At 45.8% G+C, this 27,797-nt stretch overlaps 1 protein-coding gene across 1 annotated transcript in view; it reads right to left on the bottom strand.

The window, feature by feature from the left end:
• CACNA1C (calcium voltage-gated channel subunit alpha1 C) overlaps positions 1-25,327 on the bottom strand; it is a 609,830-nt gene extending 584,503 nt beyond the window's left edge. The window contains exon 1 of the mRNA XM_063076446.1: positions 25,279-25,327. Coding sequence (XP_062932516.1) covers positions 25,279-25,327 — 49 coding nt within the window. The remainder of the gene's footprint in view (positions 1-25,278) is intronic.
• Positions 25,328-27,797: the final 2,470 nt, after the last annotated feature.

Here is a 27,797-nt window from a genome sequence, read left to right as displayed (position 1 = left end):
AAATTACATAATTCACATATACTAGATGCTGGTATATACTAGATATTCAATGAAGTACAACTATTTTTACTTCAAAATCGCACCTCAGCCCAGTCTAGCCAAAACTCCTCTTCCTCTTAAAAAAGTAATAAAAAATAAAAACTGTGATATGTAATTATATACCTTGGGCTATCCATACATTAAAAACTCCCCTTTATCTTGAAAAACGCAGAAAAAAGATAAAGTTTAGAAAAGAGATATATGCAAGGGGAAAGGATTTAAGGAGAGGTTGGTTAATAGATACAGAATTTCAGCTAAGCAAGAAGAAAAAGTTCTAGTATTCAATGGTAGTGCTATGTGTCTATAACTAACAGTAATTTATTATATATTTTCAAGTAGCTAGAAGAGCTCAAATGTTCTCATCACAAAGAAATGATATATGGTTGCAGTAATGGATATGCCAATTAGCCTGATTTGATCATCACAGAGCGTATACATGTATCAAATTACTCTGTACTCTATAAATATGTACTTATATGTGTCAATTAAAAATAGAATAATAAAAAATTTTTAAAAGATATCTGCAAAAAATTGCAAATTCTGGACCTCAATATCATTTTTATATATGAGATATGCCAATATGAAACACTTGCCTAGAAGGTTAGCTAACGTTCAAATTGAAACAAAATTCCTGAAACTCTCACCAACCTACCACACCACACACAAACACTCACACACACAGCTATTAGTTGTACCTAAATTTAATTTCCTAATTGATCATAAAAGATACACATCTTAAATCAAGTGTCCATTCATCCCTCAAGTGGGCGACGTATCATATTTAACATTGGCCAACATCATTGCTAAACATTAAGCTACAGCTAGTTAGACATAACACATCAACCCAGCTTACAGTCTGTTCCACATTATGACAGTATGTCTTGACCAGCCAGTGGTCCTGTCCCTCTCCTGGATCCCAAGGGTAGTCGGTCCATGTTCCATTTCTCAACTTTCCTTTCAGCGGAAAGTACTGTAGAGCAGAATCCTGTGTCCTTCAAACACAGCAATTTCATGTGTAAGAGCAGGCGGTTTCCTGGGCCTTCCAAACAGGGTAACCCATTTTAAAAGTTCCCTTATATAAAGCAGGAGTCCTTTTTAACTGGGTCATCTCATAGAAAACAGCAATGGTTCTGATACAAGTGTAATTGACTCTAGAATAAACAGGAATCAAAACCAGAGGAAAAGTCAAAGACAAGTAACTTTGTGATGGCAAAATATATGGTGCTAGAGGTGCAATCTCTGCTGCCCTTTCCTACCCCCAGAAAATTGTTTTGTTTAATGAATGAAAAACATATTTTGTTTAACAAAAGAAAGAAGGAAGGAAAGAAGGAAGGAAGGGAGAGAGGGAGGGAGAGAAAGAGAGGGGAGAAGGGGGTAAAAAGAAATATCGTTTATCCCCAAAGCAGCAGATTCCACATGAGCCACACAGCAGCTGCAGTAGATGTGTGTGTGCTCCTTTATTTATTGTATCTTCTTGGAATGCATTCAAAGCAAGAATGTTAAGCATGTGTAACATCCAGAAGTGAAAACAGACCCTCTTGATACTGCTCTGCAAGTTTCTGCCCTAAATTAGATGGTGAATAAGAAGGTTACATCTGCGGGTGGGCTACAGAGAGAAAATAAAGAGCCCCACAACATGTGAGCCTGTTGGGAAAAGACTTTGAATTGAAGGCACGCCTGTGTGATGATCTTTTTTCAAGTCAGGAAAGGCAGATCCAGGCTAGTCTTGTTTTACTGCAGTGCAGACGGTGACAATTCTAGACTGATAAAGAAAGACCTAAAACAGGCCCTATGCGTGTATCAGACTGCCCTGTATCCCTGGGACAGAGCCGTGTGTCAACTGGATGCCAACTCAAGCATTTTCTTACTGACCCACCTCCCTGACTTTTTTCTCTGAGCAAACAGATATACACATCTGACGGTCTCTAGAGATTATTTCTAAATACACCAACTCTTGTTTATAACAAAATGGATTCCCTGTCAGTGCTCCATGGGTGCAGGCAGACTCCCAAGTACAAGTCCTGGTTCATCTGCTCCCAGAAGAAACCTGGGAGTAGAGCACAAACCATAATTCTGGGACCCTCCCTCTTACTAGTTTAAGTCTGAGGTTGGGAAAAAGACAAGTCCATCATGCTGACACCACTTCTGTGATGACACACCTGGCTAGCCCAAACTTTCCTCCAGCTAGGGAAGGTCTGAGCAGTATCTGCAGGCTTGTTCCGCCAGTATATGGGCTGCTATTTAAGCAATCAAAAAAAAAAAAAAAAAAAATCTCAAAAGCCCAACAACAAACTATCCAAATTAGAAGAGAAACAATATAATTATAACAGGGCTTTTTATGAGCAAGGGCTCCAAAAACAGGCTGCCTAGATTCAAATTCCAGCTCTACCATTTATTAGCCATGTGGCCTTAGGCACGTTACTTAAGCTCTTTGAACCTCAGTTTTCTTTTCTGTAAAAAGGGGGTAATGGTAGTTCACACCCCATAAATTAGAGGTGAGCATTAAATGAAATAGTGTATGTTATACACTTAGCATTGTGGAGCCTAAGTGGAGCCTAAGAGCAAGGCTCGTGCTTGGGAGTCTGCCTGCACCCAAGAAGCAGCTAACAATCCAGGATTAAGGGCTCAATAAACAATAGCTTGCAATTCTTCCGAATGGCCTCCTTACTATGCCTTGCAGTCATCACAGTCCCTGATTGTAGAAACATATCCAAATGGAGGCCTGAGCTAAGGGGAGCAGGGGTGAGAAGACGCTGGCTGTCATGACTCTAAACTGTTTATAACCAAAGGAATGCATTAAGACACTCACTCAGAGAGCTGATTTATGTTAAGTAAATGGTCCCACATCCCTTGGACATCTCCACCTGAGCTCTCTCCACAGCCTGGCCATTTAAATGCATGGCTTGATCTGGGTCCCCACTTGGGTGTTGGCAGGTTGAAAGGCACTTCCAAAGCCAACAAGCTTTAGAAAGCCAAATATGGCCAAGCTCAGACCACTCTAGGTAGACCACAGGGAGGCCCCCCACAGGTGCCAGAAAATGGTGAAGGGTGACTCAGAAGGCATTAGCTGACAAGTTCAGGGTATGAACGGTTATGGCTGTTTTCATTTCCAAACAAAATTTTCCATCCTATAAACCCCAAAGTATTTTATCAAAGCATTGGGGTCTAATTCATCGGCTTGCTGCTGAAAGGGCAACCTCGTAAGCCGGGAAGACAGCTATTCTGAGTCACCGCACCAACATACAGTCTTCCTACCCCTGAGAGAGAATATCAACAATAATCAACTGGATGGAAATTTCCACACCTTAGAGAAGACCCCAGAGGAGTCACAGAGAGTTCATGGTAAAAAGGAAGAAGACCAGGGCCAACCCCTCACCTACCCATGACTTGCCATGCTACGTTTGGCAAGTCAGATTGTCTCTGAGCATCAGTTTTCCCACCTGTATAGAAACAAGTGTATCACGGTGATCAAGCTAGAACAAAATGAGACAATATGTGTGAGATGTTTTGAAAAGCACTTAGAAAGAAAGTACAATAAAACTATAAAGTACTATCCAGTGACTCCTTCAGGAAAGTTAGGCCAGAAACTAGAAGCTCTCAGATTTAATTCACCTTTAAAAATTTGTCTATGGGGCCGAGCCCGTGGCGCACTTGGTAGAGTGCTGCGCTGGCAGCGCGGCGACGCTCCCGCCGCGGGTTCAGATCCTATATAGGACTGACCGGTGCACTCACTGGCTGAGTGCCGGTCACGAAAAAACGACAAAAAAAAAAAAAAAAAAAAAAATTTGTCTATGATTTACCAACCTAGCTGAATAAAAGGTGAAAAATGTAATTTTTTTAAATGGGTAGACTTTTTTTTTTTTTTTTTTACATTATATAAAACACATACTTCAACCAATTCTTTTGCACTGAATTGGTTATTTGTTTAACAGAACTGAATAGATCAACTTGCTGTATAAAATACAACCTAAGCATCTCTCCAAGTCTATGGGGAATGGCCAAAACAGCAGGCATGCTGCTGGCATTACCTCCCTTCTAAGTCTGTGGCAGACATCACCAACCAAACACTGAATGCTTCCCCCTGAGCTCTTCAACACAGCACTCCGGGCAGCCACACCAGTCCTGAATCCATACAGGACCTGAAACCTATTTGTCATCTTAGATATATCCTTTGCCTGATTTAATTTGAAACCACGAGCTCAGTAAAATCATCCACAGAATGACTTTACTCTTGCTAATTCCTCCTGAACGTATTTGCCAATGCCTGAAATTCCTGGAAAGAAGACAAAATCTCTCATTTCACAATTATAGAAAAGGCAGAACATGCAAATACTTCAGAGAGAAGATAAAATTATTTAAATTTACACAGAAGTGTAAATAATTATTCCAGCCTTCCTCTGAGCAGGTTCCAGGTGGCCCTGCTCCTCCTGGAGGAGCTCTGAGCTGCATTCTTAAAAGGACCACTCTCCTCCCACCCTGTGCTTTCTCTTGACAAAGTCAGCCTCCAGGGACAGACAAGCTCATCCAGGACACACCTTGGAATACCAGGATGAGCAAGAACAGTGCTGCAAGGCCCTTCTTCTGTGGGCGTGTTTTGACAGAGCAAAGGAGAGGTAAAAGGGAAGAGCCCTGGGTCCCTGAGAATGAAGCAAGAAAGCTCCACAGCAATGGAAAGGGCTCAGAAAGGGAGAACGACAACCAACAGTAAACATCAATGACACAGGGAGAGCAACTCAACCCCACAAAAAATTATCCCTCATACTGCTTGACCCCTCAATCAAAAGCAGCTGAACTGTTGGACTAGGTTTTTTTAAAAACTTGGTCCTTGATGGGATCAGGGTATCAGTCAATGCACCCGAACTCCATAAAAAACTGAGTAAAACTTTCAGAGTCTGGAGGATTCACCCACTTCTCAAACAAGTATGGTTGTAACTATGGACTGTGTTGCTACCACTGAGAAATTATAATGCAATTTCAACAAGTGGCTCCATAGTAAGCTCTAGTATAGCAGATGCTGTCTGTTTTACTCATCAATGTATTGAGCACTGTGAGTGTCTGGTATCTAGCAGACAATTAATACCTGGCTGTCAAAATTGGTGATGCCTGTTTATGCCCTCTGCCAAGGGGCTGTTATAGTGCCAAATTCACACTAAGCAGTCACTTAATATTGACTGATTGGCTGATTGATGACTGATAGTTCCCTGAGTGAAGGTAGCAGAATGAGTAAGCCTGATATACCTAATACATCTAATTTACCTAATAGATACCTAATGTATCAAATATACATTTCAATGTAGACCTAATGTATATCTCTTATACTAAATGATATTTAAAAGGAGAAACAATGGACAAACATCCTGAAAGTTTAAAATGAGTAAGTTCTCACTGGGCAGACTAGAAATCATCAGGTGCCATGAACGGGAGGCAATAGTTGAAGGAGGTAAGCTATTAAATGTCATCATGTCACCTTGGTTTCTGAGAGTTTCTCCTTATAAGTACAGTTTTATTAAATGTCCAGTTCTAGGCAGAATTATTTAACAAGCCAAGCAGAGGTGTATCTATCATAATCTCATCCTCATAAATATATCAATACTTTCAAAGCATGTCTACATCCATTATCTCATTCTTCTTCACAACATCTTTGCAATGGAAGTAGAAGTATTACTAGTGGTCTATAAAACACAGGTGCAAATTTCCAGTTCTGACCATATGGCAGGACATGCTTAGACCACCAAGAAATGGAGAATTCATTCTCTTTATGATGCAGAGAAATGCTGAACAATATGAGCTAAGCATAAAGGAAAGGGAATTCCTCAGCCCCAGGAAGTAAAAGAGAACATAACGCTTGAGTGATGAGCTGAGACGAAAAAGCCACAATGGCTCTGGGGTATGTGGGTCTGATTATGGACCCAAGAGCCAGGGCTGGGGTTTTAAAATCTACATGGGATAGGAGACATAGCGATGGGACCCCAGACAGCAGAGCGCTAGAACTGAGGCCCTGGCTTTACAACTCCTCTTCAGTAAAACCTACCTACCTGCCCAAGGAAGAGATAAGGAAATTGGGGTAAACAGATGTTAATTGGGACTTTTCCTGTTATCTCAGAATTCCAGCTGAAGCCCCAAACCTAAGAACAATCAGTGAGAAGTATCCCTCGTACAACCAGGCACTGGATAGATACCTTGCTGCAGGACTATGTGGTAGCCAAAATGGTCCTTTGACCCTCCCTCCACCACCCCACCCAGCCTATATAATCAGAGGACTAGAAACATAGGCATGCTGGAGGCAGTAAGGTGTGGGTTAGACAGAGCGCTTCCCCCTCCCTCTTCCCAAGCCAGGGGAGTTGGGTCCCAAGGGGAGCACCTCTAGAGACTGGAATATGCAGTAAAGAGAAACTAGCCTCTCACCCCCAGCCTGATGCCTACTAAATGACACAATCTATACACCCACGCCATGTACCCAAGTTCAGCAATATTCTTGGGGAAGCCTTGACCCATGTCTTTCAGAGTCTGGAGGATGCACACAAACCAAGAGATGACAGCTAGGGCTTCCTGACTGGAGAACTGTCTAGGCAGGAGGCTGATTGGAGCAGCTGTGCTGATGGGGCAAGGAGAAAGGGTGACAATGGGAAGCAGCTGCAACTCCAGCTTCTAGCTAAACACAGGAGCCTCTACTGGGCTGAGTTGATGATATGTAAGGTAGCTGGATTCAAACCACTACACAGGTGTTCCACCTAAGAGGGCTCCCTCAGCAGAAAGAGGCCGTGAGATTCACAAGAGGTCTGGCAGAGACCACATCGGCAAACTGGGCAACGTAAAGAACCCTATGCGGACCTTCAAAGAACCCACAAAAGTGCCCTAAGGAAGAGCCAGTATTGGGATAGCCACCATAACAGACAGCACGACAGCCAGCCAATGTCAGGCAAAAAGCAGCACCCAGGAAGGGCTGGCCAGGTAGCTCAGTTGGTTGGAGCACAGTGTTATGACACTAAGGTCAGGGTTCGGATCCCCTACACGCCAGCTGCCAAAAAAAAAAAAAAAAAAAAAACCACAGCACCAAGGAGAAAGACTTTTTTTTTTTTTTGACTGGTAAGGGGATCGCAACCCTCGGCACAGTGTGGTCTGCACCACGCTCAGCCAGTGAGCGCACCGGCCATCCCTATATAGGATCCGAACCCGCGGCCTCAGCGCCACCATCGCTGCACTCTCCCGAGCGGGCCATGGGGCCGGCCCTTCAAGGAGAAAGACTTTAGCCCTGTTTTCTCTAAGTCACTCCCATCTGCCCTAATCTTGGAAGACCCAGAAGCAGGGAAGGCATGAAAGAGCTAGAAGGAAAAAAAATAGGCCTGACCCTTCTTCCCCCACACAAATCTGAAAGCTATGGTAAGACCTGAAGCAGTCTACTGAATATGAAATCAGAGTTTCAAACAGACTAGACTTGACTTGTTAATATCTGTAAAAATGTGTGCTAATTATTGAAATGAGACTGTTCTGATAACTGAATGTGAGTGGAAAGCTAAGATAGACCTGAGAGCACATCAAAGAACAAGAAAGGGAGATCCAACAGAGTGGGCTTGAACACAATAGTGGTAGAAAAACTAAAATGTTTCCTGTCTGTACACTGAACTCAGTCCACTCTATGTACATGTTCCACTCATCTCTGACAGAGATTCTGGGTGTGAAATTTTTTTCTCATGACAAATTAAAGTACCAGTATATTATAGGCACTCCAAGTCAAGAAGCAAACATTAAAAACTGTTTCTAGACCAGTGAAATCACCAAGATTGCCCACTAGAGGCCAATGCAGAACAGCACTATAACAATACCTCAACAATTCAGGGTACTTAGGGCCACCATGGGGGGGAAATCACAATAAAGATGGATTTACATGCCACAGAAGGAGATTACCCACCATCAGTGAAAGTGTCTAGATACCAAAAACAAGATAACAACTCCCCAAGAGCTGGAATAGATAAAAACAATCTGAAATAGACTATAAATACAATGTATATGTTTTAAATGATTACCAATCTAAAATATGGAATAGAAATCATAAAGGGAAAAAATACTCTATGAAAAACCCAAATATTTGAAAAAGAACAAAACAGAACTTTTAGAAATAAAAAGTCATTGAAAATAAAAATGCATTTAAAGGTTAAACAGCAGATTAGATACAAATGAAGAGAAAAGTGGTAAGATAGAAGGTAGAGCAGAAGAAATTACCCAGAATATCGCAAAGAGAGATAATGAAATACAGAATATGAAAGAGCATTTTAAAGAAAGGGCAAAATGAGAAAGACCAATACATATTTTATTAATAGAGTTCCAGAAGAATAAAATAGAGAGACTGGGGGAGTGGCAATATTTGAAAAGATAATGACCAAGAATTTTTCAAAATTGGTGACTGATATGAATCCTCAGACTGAAGTATCTCACCAAGTCCAAGCAAGGTTTTTTTTAAATCTACATATTAACACAACACTGTAAAACTACCTAACAATAAAGACAAACAGTATCTTTTTTAAAATCAGAGAGTGATTATTCATTCAGACTGACAGCAGACTTCTCATCAGCAACAATATAGTCCAGAAGACAAGAGAATATCTTCAAATTGCTGGAAGAAGATAACTGCTAACACAGAATTCTGTTTCTGACTAAACCATCATTCAAGAGTGAAGAACAAGAAAGAAAAGACAATTTCAGATAAAGACTGAGGAAATTTACCACTCACAGACTACTGCTGAAAGAACTATGAAATACATGCTTCAGTATGGAGAAAAGAAACCCAGATGGACAGAAGGGAATACAAATGCAGTAAGGCTTCCTCCCCAAAGTGTCCCTTCTTGGAAGCCGGTGTGACTTCTCAGTCACATCTACTGCATGTAAGCTAAAGCATCCCCAATTGAAGATTCCCCTCTCGGTAGTTTCGCATACAAGGCCATCAAAACATGGAACATCCCCATGCCTTTAAAACCCAAAGCCCTTTTTCCCTGATACTATTTCTGAAGTCATGGAGCAGGGTTGTTTTACCCTCTTCCTGCTCCATTCCCAAGACATTCTTAGTGTAAACTTAGCTCAGAATACTCTCTAAGCATCTGAACCTACACTACAATTTTCCAATGCAGCTGACAGTGCATAAAGGACCAAACACAAAGTTTTCTCCTGATATATCTCAATCAATACCTTTGCAATACTCAAGTAATAGTCATTTATAAATAGGGTTAAAAGAATAAACAGATTCTTAATGGGGGGTGGAGAGACAGATACAGAACCCTAAACAGGGAAGTTAAATGATTTAATGAAAACGCAAAGCAAGAGGTAGAGGTATATCTGAATACAGATCTCCTTGTTCCCAGATACAGCTACGTCCTGAGACAACATACTGCCTTTCAGGGGTTTCAACATAAGTCACACTACTCTCTCCTCTCCCTGCTTCTTCTCTTCTCTCTTGCACACATACACTCTACTAAATTCTCTCTCACATGCACATGCACACACACGTGCACAGACACCACATACAAATCAAAGAACTTGCAAGAGTTTGGCCCCCAAGTGTCAGAGGAACCTTTCCCTAAGAGTCTTTAGTTCAGAATTCCTGTTCATTTACTCCTGGTCCTGAAAGACACAAGTTAGATGACCTTTATTGCCATTTTATCCTCTCCCTTTCAAACTGACCATGACCTAAGAATAATCACCCAGGAGACGCTGAGCTGTGCCAGTCCATGGGCTGAGGGAGCATGAACGTGCTGCACCCATGGATTGCTAGGAGAGCTGTGCCCACTTCTCCGGGACACCAGCCCATCCCATTGCTTCACCCAACTCAAGAACATTTTCCTTTCGGTGATTTTCTTCTTCAGAATTTTCTTTTCTCCTTCATTTCATTAAAGACAAGACAAACTCCAAAGAAATGCCAAAGAGGACCAGTTGTCTGGAGCGTGACAGCAGCTGGAATTGAGGAAACCTGTCCATCTGGACTCTGAGTTCACTCCACAACTGATACCCTCAGAGGAAAACATTTCATTCTGCCCAAGTTTCACTGGAGTGGAAAAAAGGAAAATTCCCAAAGCTTTTTGTTGCCCAGACCCAGCAAGAGATCGAGATGGGGTCAGCACTGCCCTTGAGGTTCATCAGAATAAGGCCAAACTTTGCAAGTCGGTTTTCCAGAAGAGGCCAGACAGGGTGAAAGGGTGGCCAGGGCCAGCCACGCCACCTCCCACGAGGGCTGTCACAACCCACTGTTTCTGGGCAAGGCAGACAGATGACTGGTGCTACTTCCCAATGGCAGAAAAAGGCAAGGAACGAAGGGACCACTGGACTGTCTGTGGCTCACCAAGATGGGCTAATGCTCCATTCCAAACAACATGCAATCTGGCATCGATGATTGGGAAGTCAACAATTGTGCCTTTTTTCAGAACAATGCCAACACATAAAAATGAAACTGACCTCCAACTGATCCAGAGTCCCTGACCAGTGCAGAGAACTTGACTGGAAGTACAGAAACCTAGCCTCTCCCGTTAGAGACAGCAGTCCTTTGAAGCCACCACCCCTCCCAATGCCTCTGGGAAAGGCCTCTAGTCCACTAACACTGCCTGCCAACCCCTCACAACCTGAGTCCCCTACACATGCAACAGGGACTGGGGCAGAGTCTGGGGTACTTCCTGTACCAAGAGTAAACCCAGAGTCAACTAGCAGAGCATATTTTCATGGCATTCAAAGAGTATTATTATCCTAGGCACCAAAAACTCATATCTTTTCATGAAACACTCCAGATATCATCATTGGTTTTTTTGTTTTTGCTTTTGTTTTTTTGATTACAGGGAAATCCAGGCATTGCAAAGCTCAAATGGGATCCAACCTGAGATTTTCCAGTGGTTTATAAAAATTTTGTTGTAGGGAGAGGATAAAGAAAAAAAAATGTTCTGTGCTCAGAAATTTGATATTCTGATGTAATAATAAAGACATAAAAATCATAGGGCTTAACATTCTACAAACTCTAACTGGACCTCCAGGGAGCCAATATCATAGGCTGGGAAGCTTGGCTTGGTTGGATGGGGGGCATGGAGAGGTAGGGTGGGAACAACACAGAGGAGGCAAGCATTCTCCAGCTGAGTGCTCAAAGGCTGCCACTTCCAACCTGAACCGCCTCCTCTAGTGTTGCTCCATGACCTGGGCTGGCAGCTTCTTATGATGCCCAAGACAGTCTAAGAAAAGCCTAGTGTTTGATGCCCAACTCTACACCAGCCCTCACGTCACCTGCTTCCTCCCATCCATGTCTTGAACATGAACTCAGGTTTCTGGGCCATGGGCTCTCTGCTTTTGTGTCTGCACCCAGAAGACCCTGAGTAGGCCAAATTGTGAAGCCAGTGACATTTCTCTTCATGTGCCTACCCTTACACACGTACACACGCACACACGTACACACACATCCTACTCCACTACCCTAAGCCTACCTTCCTTAAACTTCCACTGTCTGCACCACCCAGTCTTGCCATCTTCTTCCTATTCTCACGCTTCGTAAGGAAAGTCCACCTACCCCTTTGTACACCCACTTGGAGCTCCACGGACCAACCAGCTACTCTGATGAATAATCCATGTGAAAAGAAGTGGATTGGAGGGTTCAGACTCCCTGACTCCTACTAGAATTATGTGTCCTAGGACCTCCATTCTCACGTGGATTCTCCCACACCACCTCTAGTTTTTCAGGTCTCCTTACAGAGCTGGAGTCCCCTGCCGCTTGACCTAGTTAGTGTCTGTCTCGCTTTGCCAAACTCAATCATGAGTAAACTTTCTCTAGGGATGCTGATCATTGCTAGCCCCTAACTCATGCTTCCTGACCTCACTGGCTGTCCTCTGAGACTCAGGAACCCCTAGTGATTTCTTTGGGATGTCCCATATTGTTTCCCACTGACTGTCACCTCTCCCAGTCTCCCCAAGCTCAGACTCCACTCCAGCCCCCCTCATCTCTCTCAGGAACCAGCACACCCTCCCCGAGACCCTATTCCCTCTTCCAGCCACCACCCCCAATACCACTCCACATTTTCTCATCCTCAGCTTACCTAATGTTTGTTTCTGAAGACAGAATCCCACCTCTTTTGCTGGGGTTAAACCTTCTGCTCCTGTCCCTGACCCCACTGCCTACTGCCCTCTTCCAGGTCTGCTTCATCAACAGCCCACCTCTCTTACCTTTCCAACTTCTCCTGTGCCAACAAATCCCTGCCCTCTTCTTTCCTTCACAGCCAGAACTCTCAAATGAGTGGTCCCTGTGTGCCACCTCTACCCACACCCACCACTCCTCAGCACTGTGCATACTGACTGGACAACGGTCACCTGAACCCACTCTCAAAGTACACTGACAGTATCCAAATCATCAAATCCAGTGGGCTTTTTCTTAGTTCTCACCTTTCCTTCTCACTATTGCATTCAACACTGACAGGGACAACCTCCTTGAAATGCTCTCCTGCCTATTTCCATGACCCTGCAGCAGTGAGGCTCTCATCCTACCTCGCTGCCTGCTCTGTCTCTTCCTGTCCTGAAATGCAATGGCTCTATCTTCAGTCCTGCATCATTCCTTCTCTCTGTTCTCTCCCCTAATAATTTCATCATTTCCACAGATTCAACTATCACCTTCTTAAAAAAAAACTCTAATTCTTCATGCATGCTGGGTATCTTCTATTTGCCCTCCAAGTACACCCTCTACCCTTCCCATCTAGATAATATCAAAGGGCTCCCTTGCCCTCTGGCTTTCTGTTGGGAAATCCCTCCTCCCTCTCTGGCCTGTACAGTAGCAAAAGCCTTGGAACTGTCCTTGTACCTGCAGTCTTAGCTCTCCCACCTCATACTCAACCCTGCTGCCTGACTACTCTTTTGGAAGAGCAGCTCTGATCACACCTTCCCTCACTCAAACACTTCAAAGGGCCCTCCATTGCCTACAGATGACATGTAAACTCTTCAGCCTGACACAGATCTCTCCACATTACCCCTGTCCTGCCATCCCAACCTTTTCCCTCACTTCCCCCTTCCCATACATAATCTGTGCTCTAGCCAAACTCACCTCACTATTCCTTTAAAATCCAATGCGTATGTCTATCAATACATTGTTGACCATACCACCCTTTCTACTGGGAACGTCTCTACCCCATTTCTGTCTACCCTTCAAGGTTCAGCTATGCCACCACCTTCATATATGGTTTCTCCATTTGTTCCATCTGACTGTGTCACCCTCGTTCTTTAAATCTGTGAGCACTTCATCTTTATCTCCTTGTGACATCAAGCATATTCTGCATTTTATTATAGTTGTGGATGTCTGTGTGTCTGTGGATGTGGGTACCTAACTCACCTCCTACTAGACGATACACTCCTTAAAGGAAGGGATAACTGAGGGGCTGTAAGGTCCCCTTGAATCCACAGATGCTATAAGCAAACTGCCTTACAAATAGCAGATGCTCAATATCTTTTTGCTAATGACTAACCGTTCCAATTCCAGGGGAAAAAACTATATAGGATTGTTTTCATCACAATTGACATGAGATGATATTTTCAGAGATCTTTTGCAGTCAACTTATCCGGGAAAAGGCTTCCTATCCTCTGGTCTTTCAGACAGCTGGGCATAGGTCAAAATTTTTGCATTTCTTAATAATTGAAAAACAGAGGCTCAAGATCCTGTCCACTGCAGACCACATATGAGATTTGAATCACTGCAATCCATTCAGATGTGGAGCTTGGATCCCAGGATGTCTCAAGCAGCCAGACAGGGCAATAGAAGCTTCAACCTTGGAGAGACACTGTGCAACATTCCACTCAGGACAGTGGCCAAGCCACACCTACAAGCAGGTGCAGGGAAGAGCCCACATGAGAGAATTCACTAATAGCTGGATAAAACTAAGTGAGCTGGCCTTCAAAGTGTGAAACAGCGGAGCTTCACCCACCTCTGTGAGCCTGTGCATTTTTTGCACATACCCAGGTCTCTGATTGTTGAGTTCAGCTGAGGCACCAACGTGTGTGTTTATTTCTTCCACAGATTAGCAGAGGTCAGCATGCTCACATAGAAATGCAGCCATCAATATTAATACTTTTGAGAAAAAGGATACAAAAAAACAGCCATCCCAAGATTGGAAAGAGGCTTCCAGAGTCCTTTAATTGGGCCACGAACCCACAGCAAAGGGCCTATAATACGTGTCTCCCTTTGCTCATTAGTCCCCGCTTTCTTTTCTCTCTCTTTCCTCTTTTCCTGATTCTCTCTCCTTACGGTTTACTTTTCTTCTCATGTTTTTGCCTCCCTTGTCCAGACTTTAGATGTATGAGGGTCAGGTGTGAGCCCTGGGACACCTCTTTTCCCCCCAGAAGGCAGCTTTAAGGCTGAAAACAGAAAGGGGCTGCCCCTTGGCCAGCACAGACACGCAGCTGCCTCACTCCACACAGCCCACTGAGCTTGGACCCAACCACATGTTGGGGGAAGCCATCCTCTCCCACTGTCCTGAGGACTGTCAGAGTTGGTATCTCTGTCCATAGCACAGGTGCTCCTGGATTAGACAGACAGGCAGAGGGAGAGACAGAGACAGACTAAATAGCTTTGTCTTGCCAAACACCCATTTCCTGTCAAGTTACAAAACCCAGTTGGGCACAGAGGTGGAAGCTGAACTGGATGTGGAGATCCTCCTTTTTTTTTTTTTTTTTTTTGGAACAGAGGCAGTATCAGTCACTCCTCATTAAAAGGCAGCTGCTAGATTGTTAAACACCCAATTAAAGTCAAATTTCTGATATAGGCACTGGTAGCCCAGAGGAAATACCCTCACTACTGCCACAATGGCATTTCCCAAAGCTTACTCTCATCTATATGGGATTCAAACTTGGGGAGCCACACAAGTAAATGGACTCATAACCAAAACGTCATAATTTAAACCCAGCAATTCCATTCCTAGATATATACCTGAAAGAATTGAAAGCAGGGACTTAAACAGATACTTACACACCAATGTTCACTGCAACATTAGTCACAATAGCCAAAAGGTGGAAACAACCCTAGTGTCCATCAACAGATGAATGGATAAACAAAATGTGGTATATACTTACAATGGGATATTATTCAGCCATAAAAAGGAATGAAGTTCTGATACATGTTACAACATGGGGGGACCTTGAAAACATTATGCTAAGTGAAGTAAGCCAGACACAACAGGACACTTACATGAAGTACCTAGAAGAGGCAAATACATACAGACAGAAAGTAGATTAGGTGTTACCAGGGACTGGGAGAAGGAGGGTTAGGGAGTTATTGTTTAATGCTTACAGAGTTTCTGTTTGGGGTAGTGAAAATCTTTTGAAATTAGATAGTGGTGCTGATTGGACAACATTGTGAATGTTCTTAATGCAATGAATCGTACAAATTTTAAATGGTTTAAATAGCACATTTTATGTTATATTTTACCACAATGAAAAAAATTTTTAAAGATCATAATTCTTTTCTTCAACCATTAGTAGGTCTGACTTACAGACCTATCTTTACTGAGATACATAAAAGAAAAACTCTAAGAAAGCACTTCTAAGTAAGTGCTTAATCCCACCTCCAAATGATACCCAGATCCCTGACTTATTTCATATGCTTCCTTTTAACTCCATCATTTATCACATAGATTGTCATGATATACCTAAGTCTGAAATTCATGAGATGTGTTGCCAACAAGTAGACTACATGGCAAACTCCAACTGTAGAATTATTGTTGCTGTCAAAAATGCACAAAACCCCACAGAGACAAAAGTAAATTACCAAAGGCTGGAGGGAGGGGGGAATGAAGAGCAACAACCAGTGGGTACAGGGTTCTTTTTGGGCTGATGAAAATGTTTGGAAACTAGATAGCGGTGACACTTGCACAACTCTATAAATATCCTAAAAGACATGGAACTGTACACATTAAAAGGGTGAATTTTATGGTATGTGAATTATATCTCAACACAGCTGCTATTAAAAAATAATAAATAAATAATGCACAAAATTCAGGGAGCTCAGTTTGCAAGGATGTTCCCCTGAACTCATCGGAAACTTGCTTGAGAATGGAGAGTGCCTATTTACCAGCAGGGAGTTACTGAGAAGACATCCTAAAAATGGGTAGCAAAGCAAGGCCTGTGAAGGGGCCATGCCATGAAGTGGTCACCTCAAAGACAAGGCTTACTGATTTAGGTCTTCCATGAAGGTCCAGAGGGATCTGAAGACCCAAAGAGGGCCCTGGCAGAAACCACAGGAATAAGTAAGTAGCTAGAGGATGGGACTAGGAGGAGAGGCCGTGTGGAGTGACAAAATAGCAGCTGTCAAGTAAGAACAAGTATTCAGTTCTTTATCCATTACACCTGACCAGCAGAAGCAGAAGTTTCCATAAAGCAAATCTAAGCAAGTTTCCATAAGGCTAGGACAAGGTAGTTTCCCTGAGACAGATGGGCAGTGTGTTCCTCTTTCTACTGTTCCTCACATGGAGAAACAACAGAAAGAACAAATGTTTAAGTTAAATTCAGTCCAACAGACCTTAGCAACATTACTTAAGATCTTTGGTCCTCAGTTTCCTCACCTGAAAAAATCATTAATACCCACTTCATAGGATTGGTGTAAGGATGAAATTATATTAAGCATATAAAGCACCAAGGACATCACCTGAGACATGCTGGGCATTCAATAAATGCTGTATATTACTCCTGCCCCATTCTAAAAATATAAAAGGTAGATGTTATTCTTCAATATAGTTTTTTTTTTTCTTTAAATAAAATTAAAACATGTATGGCTCCACAGCTCATAGGAGCGAGGTTGGGAGGACAGCAAGGCGCAAACTGGAATGCAAAGTTTCCCAGCATACTTTCTGATGAAGAGTATTTTTGCTCTGAAAACTAAAGGCTAATCCTGTCACTTAAAGTGTGATTATTAAGGGCCGACCCCGTGGCGCACTCGGGAGAGTGTGGCGCTGGGAGCGCAGCAGTGCTCCCGACGCGGGTTCGGATCCTATGTAAGGATGGCCGGTGCGCTCACTGGCTGAGCATGGTACGGCCGGTCACAAAAAGACCAAAAAAAAAAAAAAAAAATGTGATTATTAAAGTCCTTTACTATTTTGATAACTGTCTCAAGGAGCTGTATGTAACTGTCCCCAACAAACCTCCAGCACTTTTGCAATTAAAAAAAATTAGTTTATTTTCCAAAGCTAATATTTACTTTTGAAGCAAAGTTTTATTTTCCAGGTAGTCTGTCCTTTTGTACTGGAATATTGAATTTAGGCTTGCAGAATTCATGTCAGATAGTGAGGAGATGTTTGTTTGCCGAGGTGATATCCCTCCTGCTCTCATCCGGCCCTGACCCTTGGGCTGGAAAACAGTAGTCCAGAAGGGCCCACAGTCCTCGGGTCCTACTGGCCCAGTGGTCAAGAAAATCAGTAGACTCTCTATGTCAAAATATCAAGCTTATCTTGACTGATTGTTTACTTCCTCCTTGATTATTCTGGTATCAGCCAGACCATCTCAGCCTCTTGTTTCTTTGTTTTTACATTTTCATCTTTAAAATATTGAATAATGTCAGCCCTCCAACAACACCTACAAAGTTGTTTGAAATGCTGGGAAAGTTGTTTCACAGTGCTGCTTTTTCAAACTCTGGTGCTTTGCTCTCTGACAAGGAGAGTAAGAATAACTGACATTTGCACAGTGATTTACACTCATTCTCCCATTTGGAGCCTCTCGGCTACCCTGTGAAGTTGACTGGTTAAGGATTATCATCTCCATTTTGCAGATGAAAAAAATGAGACTATTCTTCAAAACTTTCACAGAAAGAGATCAAGTCAAAGAATGTGACCCAAGTCATTTCTCTAGCTACAGCCTTATTTTTTAGTTATTTATTTTGCTACTTTTGCTAAATAATGTCTTTAAAAGGCTTCGGCCCAACGGGATTATTTTGGAAGAAAAAAACAATATAAATGACTGAACATGACACAATGGTTAAAAAGTAAATAGAGCTTAATTGAGTAATCAAGTCAACATTTCTGCCCACAGGCAATACAGGGAAGAACATTCATTTACTGTCTGAGTTTTGGCTTGGTTCTCTAAAGGACAGAAGACAAGATTGTTTTATTTTCCTTTTAGCTAGGTTCAAGCGGGCAATACCAAGCGGAGCCGAGTGTATTAAAAGAAACCCCCGTTGGTAAATTGGCAGCTTGAATATTTCATGAAATTATCATAACACTATGTTCTGAAATGATGGCTTCCTCCAGGGAGCTCAAAGGCCACATCCCTAAGTATGAGTCTGGTGCATGCTTCTGTCTTAAAGCTAGACTAAGGCAGCCTCAAAGGCCTTCAAACAAGCCAGCCAAGGAACACAAGGTTGATAGGAATGTCAGAGGCAGATTGTAGGTGAATTCTCTTCCATGTGCTGGGTCTAAACCATCACTCCTGGGAATGCCTTCTGGGAATAGGTAGGGGGTCCTAGGAGACCAACCCCAACAAGTGAACAGGAAGAACTTTTCTTCACCCAACTCAGAGTACACAGCAGCCCGTCCTCTGGCCAGCTGCAACCTAAACATCCCAGGTTTCCTACCCTGGAGCTAATCTGTGTCTGTGCATGGCCAACAGCAAAGCTGGCCAGTCCATGACAAATTCCTGAATGCTCACCAAGGGAAGTCCTACAGCACAGCCTGGCTTCTCATCTCCACCCCACTCTCTCAAAGGGGCTGAAAAAAGCCTAGATTGGGGCAGAAGGGAAGCCAGCCAATAAAAAAGGCATAGAGGCAGATCTGTTTGCAGACAAAATAGTGACATGAATTTTGTAGGAGTTTATTGCAGACACGTATCAACTTTTGCTCTGTAGTCTGAGAAATTATTTTTAAACCTTTCCAATGACAGATCCCTCAGCCCCACCCTCCCAACTTTGTTCCTAAATCTAACATTTCAGAAATTATTTGAGGCAGTGGCAGTACAAAGTGGCGGGAGGGAGAGGAAGAACAGGGAGAGGCTATAGGTTTACAAGGAAAATTCAACCAGCACTAAGCAAAGCTCTCTCAGGGGTTAACATGCACCAAGTGTGGTCAACAAAAGGCAGGTGAATAAAGAGCCTGAAGACCTTGTTTTAGTCATGTCTCTGCCTGAGTGACCCTTTAGGAGCCTGTTTTCTCAACTGGAAATGCAGTTTGTCCCTAAGGCTCCTTAGCCCATAAAATGTTTTGATTCTATAAAGTAAATTTCCAAAGAAACATTACACTTATTCTATGTTTGACAAACCCTTCAAAGAACATGGGTCTAGAACCTCTCTCCCTCTCTCTCTCTCTCACACACACACACACACACACCCAGCACTAGAACCTCTCTCCCTCTCTCTCTCATACACACACACACACACACCCAGCACTAGAACCTCTCTCCCTCTCTCTCTCTCTCTCTCTCTCTCTCTCTCTCTCACACACACACACACACACACACACACACACACACACCCAGCACACACACCCCACCCCCCCCCCAGCACAAGATCATTTTCAAGTGAATGTGTTATGGAGAATACTGGGTTGTGAGAGCTTTGGAAGGGGAGGGACTAAAGGGTTTTGGTTTTTTGCCAGTTAACCCCTCCTTTCCTCACCCTCTTCCTCTGTTTGAAGCCAGATTAGCTACTCCTTCAGTTCCCTTGGTCTCTGGGGAAGTACAGGCCTATTTTCAACCTTTGTTTGACTCCTGATCTCCAGGCCCAAACTTCTCTCCTTTTACTCTCTTAAATCCCTGTTTAAGTTTAGTTCAGTTCCACAAGTAGTATCTGAGTACCCCCATGACCTATGACGTTGTCCCCAAACTCCCCCCCAGACACGCCAGTCAGATGGACCTCTCCCTGCTTTGCCTCATCTTCCACAACCCCGGCTCTCGGAAGCTCAAGCCATTTCACAACTCTGCTTCCCTGTGAAGTCATCCTGGGCTCCCATCTCCCAGCTGGGATCCCACCCACCCAGTATACAAAGCTCTACTGAAGCAAGGCTCTCAAGCGTCCCAAGGCTCTCGCCCTTTTTGGGCTGTGAAAAGGGGGCAACGGAGAACCTGCTCCACTTCCCTTCCTGCCTAATAAGCAGCTCCCAAACTGCTCCTAAACTGTAGAAGCAACTGGGGTCTGCCGACATGCTCCAGGCCTGCATCCATACTGGCTTACTAGACGTGGTCTTGTGCAAATAAGCACCCTATTTGGGAATCAAAACACACAGAAGACCTCTCCCATGGTGTGTGGGTTTCAGGTTCAAATGATCGCATTGATTGTTTCAGACTTCCGTTTTGCTTTTTCTGCAGTGGGTTCAGTTGAAGCCTATGCCTGGCTTCGAAACGGCACTGAAAAACATTATTCTCCCAGAGGGACCTGTCACTTTTACTTGTTTTATACAGTATCTAACCTTGAGGTACACGTAAACAGGTGTTTACTAAATTATTTTAATGACAGCCATGGCTCAGAGTATTGTTTCATTACCAGAATGTTTAGCACTTAATCGCTAAATATTTAGCACCTGATATTTTGCAAAACAATTCCCCATGCCTTTTTTTTTTTTAATCAATCTTCTGCTCTCTTCCACAGTGCCCAACGTTAACGTAGGCAACAGTAAGGATGGAATCTAGAAACAGACTAAATCAGTGTGATTATTTTGCTAATTAGTCTTGTTGTGAAGACTGCAGGTGTTTCCCAAACAGTCTATAAGCTTTCTTTAGTCCATATTGGAAAATAAAATTGCCTCCTGAATTTAAATGCTGAGCACTGATTTCAGAGTCCTGGCAAGGAAGAGTTAGGATGACGCTGGCTGACCTGTAACTCCAGTATAACAAACAGCTGCAATATCAGGCCAGGAGAATTACTGTAAAAGGAAGAAAGTGCTGCTAGCCACTCACCCCTTCTTAACACAGTAGAAAGGGTTTCTCAGGCCTCATAGAACTTGCCACAACAACTAAAAAACCCAAGTGAAGAATGAAATAAAAAAAAAAAACACCAGGAGTTCAAAAACATCACTGGAAATTAAAACAAATCTCAGGTACTTCCTAACCTAGGTCCCTGGAGCTTTTCTGCCATTACCCAGCAGGAGACCCAGGCAGACTCATAAACAGAAATCAGCTGTGAAGTATACACAGTTGTTTTTGTTTTTTTTTCCCCTAACAAAGTTAGGAAAATGTTTTCTTGCCTTTGAGCTGACAAGCTTTGTAACCCCACAGGTTAGAGTTTCCAGACCCCAAATTTCAAGTCGCCTCATGCTCCACTGAGCTTGGGAACCACTGATTACTAAACCATCCATGGTAAATCAGGGAGAAAATTAATATAAGGCCATAACAAGTTCAGCTAATCACCCAAAAGGCTCCCTCAAGGCTTGATAGGATGCTGTCTGTGCTAAAGATAAACAGAAGTCTGAGGTAAGAGTGAGAAACAGAATGGGAGAAATTCAAAGTGGGTTTTCATTACCAAAGAGTGGAAAGGTCACTGAGGGACTTGGGTCCCTCAGCAATACTATGAGGAGCTCTGGTGTGTGTGGTGGCCTGGAAGCACACACCAGTCTTTCAGGTTACCTGTACCAGGGCATTGTGGGCATGGCGAAAGAACACAGCTCCAACAGGAGACCGTCTCCAAATTCTCCCAACACCCTTCCTCAGCAGACTGACCCAGGAGCCCCTTTCCTGACTCATAAGCCCTGTAGCACCACCTACTGGAAGAGGCAGAAGCCACCTCCACTGTGGGTCTTCCGGGGGTCTGTATTCATTCATTCGTGCAGGCATTCATTGTCACGTATTAAGGCCCTGGAATGAGCTGGGGCCTGTACTAGGAAGTGGAGATCCAAAGATCAGCAGGGCCTCAAAAATCTCCATTCAGTATGCTCCTCGGACCCTTTAGTGGGTCTTATTCACAGAAGAACCACCTCCAGCACTTTTACATCAAAGAGAAAATTGAAGAAGAGTCCTAAGTCATCACCAAGACTGAAAAATGGCTCCAGGGTGAGCATTTGCAAAGTACTATACCTGTAGCATCTACCTGTACAGAACAAATCTCCACTTAACATGAGATGGAAATGTCCAAACAGTCTTAGGGAACTGCATTATCAATATTCCTGTCTTTAACACCTTGGGTGTCTGAAGTGCATTAGGCTCTTGTGTAATCTATTTTAAATAGCTTTTCCTAAGATAAAGAAAACAAACAAAAACAAAAATAAATAAATAGCTTTTCCTTATTCAGTGTGTGTGTACAGGAACACATTCAAATCCTGTATTCGATGGAAATAATGAATTCTTCTTAATGTATTCTATTGTCATATTCTGATACATTGAAAAGTACCTGAGCAATACTAGGAACAATATTTTAAACTCCAATAGCCCTTTTTCTCCAGTTTTCTCCATTCAGTATCCAGAGAAAGCGAAGCTAATATCACACTTTCTTTAACCTGCACAAGCTGATATGCAAGCAACATTGTTCTTTGACCATTTGTAAAGAGAGTTAACTGTGATCATTATTATTACTTTATTATAATGATTACTATTCTGCTGTATCGCTAAGTAGTTAAAAGAAAAGTACAGTGTGTCTTCTACTCCCAGAACACATTTCTCCCCTCTGCCATGGCTCCAGCAGATAAGGGACATTCTGATGTTTTATTTGTTAAATGGTTGACATTTGCTAGCTGAAGCCTGAAATGGAAAATCGGCCCTTTAAAGTGGGAGGCTGGCATGGGACTAGAGCAGAGGTGAGGTGAGGCTAGCCTCTGCCACCTCTAGCCTGAAACCCAGGTTCAGAAGCCAGTACTGTGAACTTCCAGGCTGTTCCAATAAGCTGACCTCAGTCCCCACAGCCTGACCCTCAAAACACATACACAAACCACTGAAAAGCTGGGAGAGAAAGGGCTGATCATTCAGTGACTTCAAGTGTGTTGAAAAGAGAAGAACGCACAACCCAGCCACTGGCAACTTTTTTGGTTCTCCACGCTCTGGTTCATCACCATCACAGATCTGAGGTAATCATTTGGCTCCTCTTTTCTGTCTCCTGAAACCCCCAATTATGTTTCGCTGCCTCTTTAGTTATTAAGCCACACCAACCTCTTCCTTGTAAATATTCATGCTCCTCCAGGTCTGCCCTCCCCACCTCTGCAACCTTCCTCCCAACCCCCCACCCCCACCCCCAAAAAAACCCTGGGCAATGCCAGCCAGCCAACCAACCAAGGAAGAGTGGATAGAGGGGGGGGCGGGTTCCGGTGCTCTTTCACCTGAAAACAGCATCTAGGAATGGAGACAAAACTGCTCCTGTGAATTATATAATCACTGCAGCTTCAAGACAGAGAACTGGAATTCAGGTTGCCATAGCATTTGTTGGCATGTTGCTGGAAAGGTAGAGCTCCCAGCCAGCTGCTCACTCACTCCCTTCCCCTCCATCTTTCTCAGGAACCTCTGGGGGTTGACATTCCTACTTTTAATGTCTGCTCCCTGCATGGTGGGGGGGGGGGGGGGGATGAGAGGCAAAGAGGCAAAAGAAATGAGACAGAGTAAGGAAATGGTCTAAGAAGGGGTTTATCCTGCACTAAGAAGAAGCCTTGTAAACTAAGATTATTATCATGTGAAAAATTATTACCACAGTATATTGCCAGTAGCAATAGGACAATACTACTGAGCTCTCCTCTTCAAGGCTGCTTAGACTGAGGAGGTGGATAAAGCAAGCATTCTCTGAGAACTGGAGGGGAGTAATCCAATCCATCCCCTCTCTTCAAAAACACCACCTTTTCTTTTACGTCTCATTCCCCCCTCCTAATCCATCCACTACTCCATCTGCTAGAAAAAGGTGAGGAATGGGGCACCAGGCAGAGAAATCCAAGGACAGAAGCTGCCCTTGTGACCCCAAAGTCCTGGCTCACCCTAGAACCCATGACTCTTGACAAGATTCTTTCTTCCAAAAGAGGCCAAAATCCCCATGCTGCCACTCAAGCTGACAAGCAGAGAGACAACTGGCCCCTAATCAGTGTCAGGGCGGATGGAGACCAGGCAGGCAGGCGGGCTGGCCGGCAGCTTCTGGCTCTAAAGGGAAATGGCCCTGTCCCCAAATGGTGGAGATGGGGACAAAAGGAGGGAGAAGGCTGAACAAAAGAGACCTGAAGACTACTCCTTCCATCAGGCTGGTATTCAGGGTATCACTTGGAAGTAGCCAGGGAAGGATCGGAGCCCAGCAGCCACAGGCATTCATTTGGGGAAAGAGCTGGAGAGGAAGAGCCGAGCAGGGAGGCCTGGGGAACTGGGAGACTACACCCAAAGAGACAGAGCCCCGCGGTGAGAAGAAAGAGATGCAGCTGGAGGTTGCAAGACACTCCAGTGGGACCACCCTGTCTACACCCCATCATAACCTGAACTGCTAAGCAATGTCAAAAATAATAATTTGATAATATGGGGGGTGAGAGAGAAAGTTTCCAGGAAGTGGGGAGTTACCTGAACGCCTTTCACCATCACAGTGGGAGCTGGTGACACTTGATGTCAGGGATGGACATGCTCAGAAAACACGGGGCAATAGTGTGGAGCAGCGGGAGCCAGTCACACCCTTTCGTTATTTCCTCAAAACACGAAAAAGCAAAGCCCACACACCGCCCGAATTCTAGCCGCTTACATCCTCAGGTGCTAGCCCACATGTGGGCGCAGATAAGACGACATGAGGCGTGGGCGCACTCGGGGTCAAGAGCAGTGGAGAGGTGGGCGGGTGTAGGTGAGCCTGGAGGGAGGGGACCAGAGAGGGGGAGGGGGCGCTGAGACGCACATCCGCACCCCACCCCCACCCGTGCCTCGGACGCGCGGCCCGGAGCAGGGCGGGGGGAAGAGCAGACGCCGGGCGGCCCGGGAAAGAGCGGACGCCGGGCGGCCCGGGGCGCGGGGCCGGCCTGGCGCGGGGTGCGCGCGCGCGCGCTCCCAGCCGCGCCCCAGCCCCGCCGGGCGAGGGGACCGGGCCCGGCGCCCCTTCCCCGCGCGGGGCCCGGACGGTCGGGCTTCGGAAGCGAGCGCGGGAGGCGAGGCGGCAGCAGCAGGCACTTGGGGAACTTTTCCCCTCGCCCGGCTTTTCGTAGGAAACACACGCTCCGAGAAGCCGGGCCAGGGGAGGTGCGGGGATTTTCCGCTCGGGCTGCTCGGCGGCTCGGCCGGGTCCCGCCGGGCGCTCGGACGCGGCCCCTGCCGGCGGGCAGGGACGGGCCGGGGCGCGGGCAGCGGGGAGGAGGCGGGAGAGCGGCGGGAGCCTCGGCGGGGCGGCGGCGGCGGCCTTACCTTGGTGGTTTTCCTCCGGAATGTACATCCTCGTATTTTCGTTGACCATTGACCAAGAATTGTCTCAAAAACAGAAGAAGCCACAGAGGGGAAGAAATGTCAAAACACCCCCCAGGCGGGTCTGGCTTAATCCCTCCTCCGAGGTCGGCGGCTTTCGTGCAAAATTCGAGCACGCCGTGATCCGCGGCGTTTCTCCTTCCCGTTGGTGGTTACCTGATTCCCATTATCGCATCGAACACCGCGAACTGCTGCCTCCCGCTGCCGCCTCCCTCAGTGAGACTGTCGTGCATCCTCGGTACATCCGGGCCCCTTCCAAGAATTGAGCCCCGCACCTCGGAAGGCTACACCATTCGGGAAAACAATTCGGAGGCAGAGCGACGAGGGGCGGCGAGGGCCACGGAGCCGAGACGGGGCGCGGGGTGGGCCGGGCCGGCGGGGGCTGAGGCGTCTCGGCCCGCTCTTGCGAGTCCTCCCCGAGGCCCCTCTCGGCTTTTTTCTGTCAGAAAGAGCCGCCAACTCCTGAGGGCGACGAGGAGGAGGAGGGAGCGCCGCGCCGCGCGCCGTTCTGGCAGGGAGCTGTTTCTGCAGAGGCAGGAGAGGGAGACACCGGGCGCGCGAGAGCGCCGCGCTCACTCCCCGGCCCAGCCCGCCGCGCCCGCGCCCGCCCGCCCGGCGCGCCGGGCAGACGCGCTGAACGCTTCCAGATGTGGCGGCGGCGCGCAGGAGCCGGCGCACGGCGGCCCGCTCGCTCCCCGAGCTGAGCACCCGCCCGGCGCCCCGGGCCCGCCGCCCGAGGAAGCCCTCTGCCCGCATGACGTCAGGGAGCGAGCCCCGGCCGCGGGCCCGAGGGGCGGCGCGGGAGCCCGGGGGCTTTGGCGCCGGCACGCCCCCTCGCGCCCCGCGCCGGCCTGCAGCCCCCCGCCCTGGCCCGCCGCGGCGGCCGTCCCTGGGGGCCCGCGACGCCGGGAAGGCCTCGGTGAGCGGCTTTCCGAGGAGGGGGACTACCATCTGCCCAACCAGCAGAGTCTCTTTTCAGATCGGGCCACTGAACAAAACGGCAAAATGAGCCGTGATTCCGTGATTCTGTGTGATCAATTATAATCAGCGGTTGTAGAAGTGACAGACAGGCGAGGATGGGAGGGGGACGGGGAGAGAGAAAGAGCCCGAGAGGCGGAGCCTCATAGGCCAGGCAGCGGTGCCCAGATGTCTGAGCAGATCAGTAGACCCAGGTTTGCTAATGAAGCCGAGCACGTGTTCTACTAGGATGTCCTTACCTACTTCTCTTGTTTCTGCCACTCCGTCGGGAATCTTATCAAGCACCTCTTCTTCCCGGAGAAGCAAACCCTTCTCTCCATCACTCACTGCAGCCACGGCAAGTTCCACGGCACCCCCTGCAGGCCCGGGCTCCCCTACAGTAGGGCTTCTTCGTGAGCCCTTTCTGAGGGGCCTACAACTCCCCCTTGGGAAAACCTCTACCTACCTGCCCTTAGAACTGCTCACCTCCCCGTCCACTCTCATTTCCTGGGGGACCCTATCCATTCGTATGGCTTTAAGCAACTGTCTATATCAAATTTGTATCTCCAGCCCAGACTCTTCCATCAGCCAGCCTGACGTCTCCACTTTGGTGTTTTAATAGACAGACATCTCAAACCTAATATATCCAACCGCTGAATTCCTGATCTCTGCAAAACCTGCCCCTCACACAGCCTTTCCTGTATCAGTTGATGGCAACCTAGTCTTCCAGTTGATCGGGTCAAGAGTCTGGAGTCATTCTTGACTCCTTTCTCTCCTCATCCCACATCTCGTCCACCGGGAAGTCCTGTTGGCTCTACCTTCAGGTAAATCCAGAATCTGACCACTTCTCAGTTCCTTCACTGCCATCATCCAGAGCTGAGCCAACAGCCTTCACCTGGGTTTCTGCAGTAGTTGGCCACCCTTCCTCCTCCCTCTTTGATATATTCTCAGTACAACAGTCAGAGTAATCTATTTAAATGTCACATCACAGCACTCCTCTGCTCGAAACCCTCCAATGGCTCCCCAGGTGACTTAGTAAAAGCCAAGGTCCTTACAGTGATCTACAAGGACCTTTGGGAATGGTCATGTCCATCTTCTCTTTGTCATCCCTCCTTGCTCAGCTGCACTAGCCTCCTTGCTATTCCCCAAGCACTCCAGAAATGATCACACACACACACACATGCACACTTTGAGCCCACTGCTCTAGCTGTCCCCACTGCCTTGACACTCTTTTAAGACTTCCACTTGGCAACCCTCGCCTCCTTCAAGACGTTTTTTGTTTTTTTTTTTGTCTTTTTCGTGACCGGTACTCAGCCAGTGAGTGCACCGGCCATTCCTATATAGGATCCGAACCCGCAGCGGGAGCGTCACTGCACTCCCAGCGCCACACTCTCCCGAGTGGGCCACGGGCTCAGCCCCTCCTTCAAGACTTTAATCTCACCTCAGTTAAGCTCACCCTGACCTCCCCCTGATTTAGTACTGTGACCTGCCCAACCTACCAGCAC

The sequence above is a fragment of the Cynocephalus volans genome, chromosome 1, assembly GCF_027409185.1.
Source record: "Cynocephalus volans isolate mCynVol1 chromosome 1, mCynVol1.pri, whole genome shotgun sequence".
NCBI lineage: Eukaryota > Metazoa > Chordata > Mammalia > Dermoptera > Cynocephalidae > Cynocephalus > Cynocephalus volans.
The sequence above is the reverse complement of the archived record's forward strand: the minus strand, read 5'-3'. Positions and strand labels throughout refer to the sequence as shown.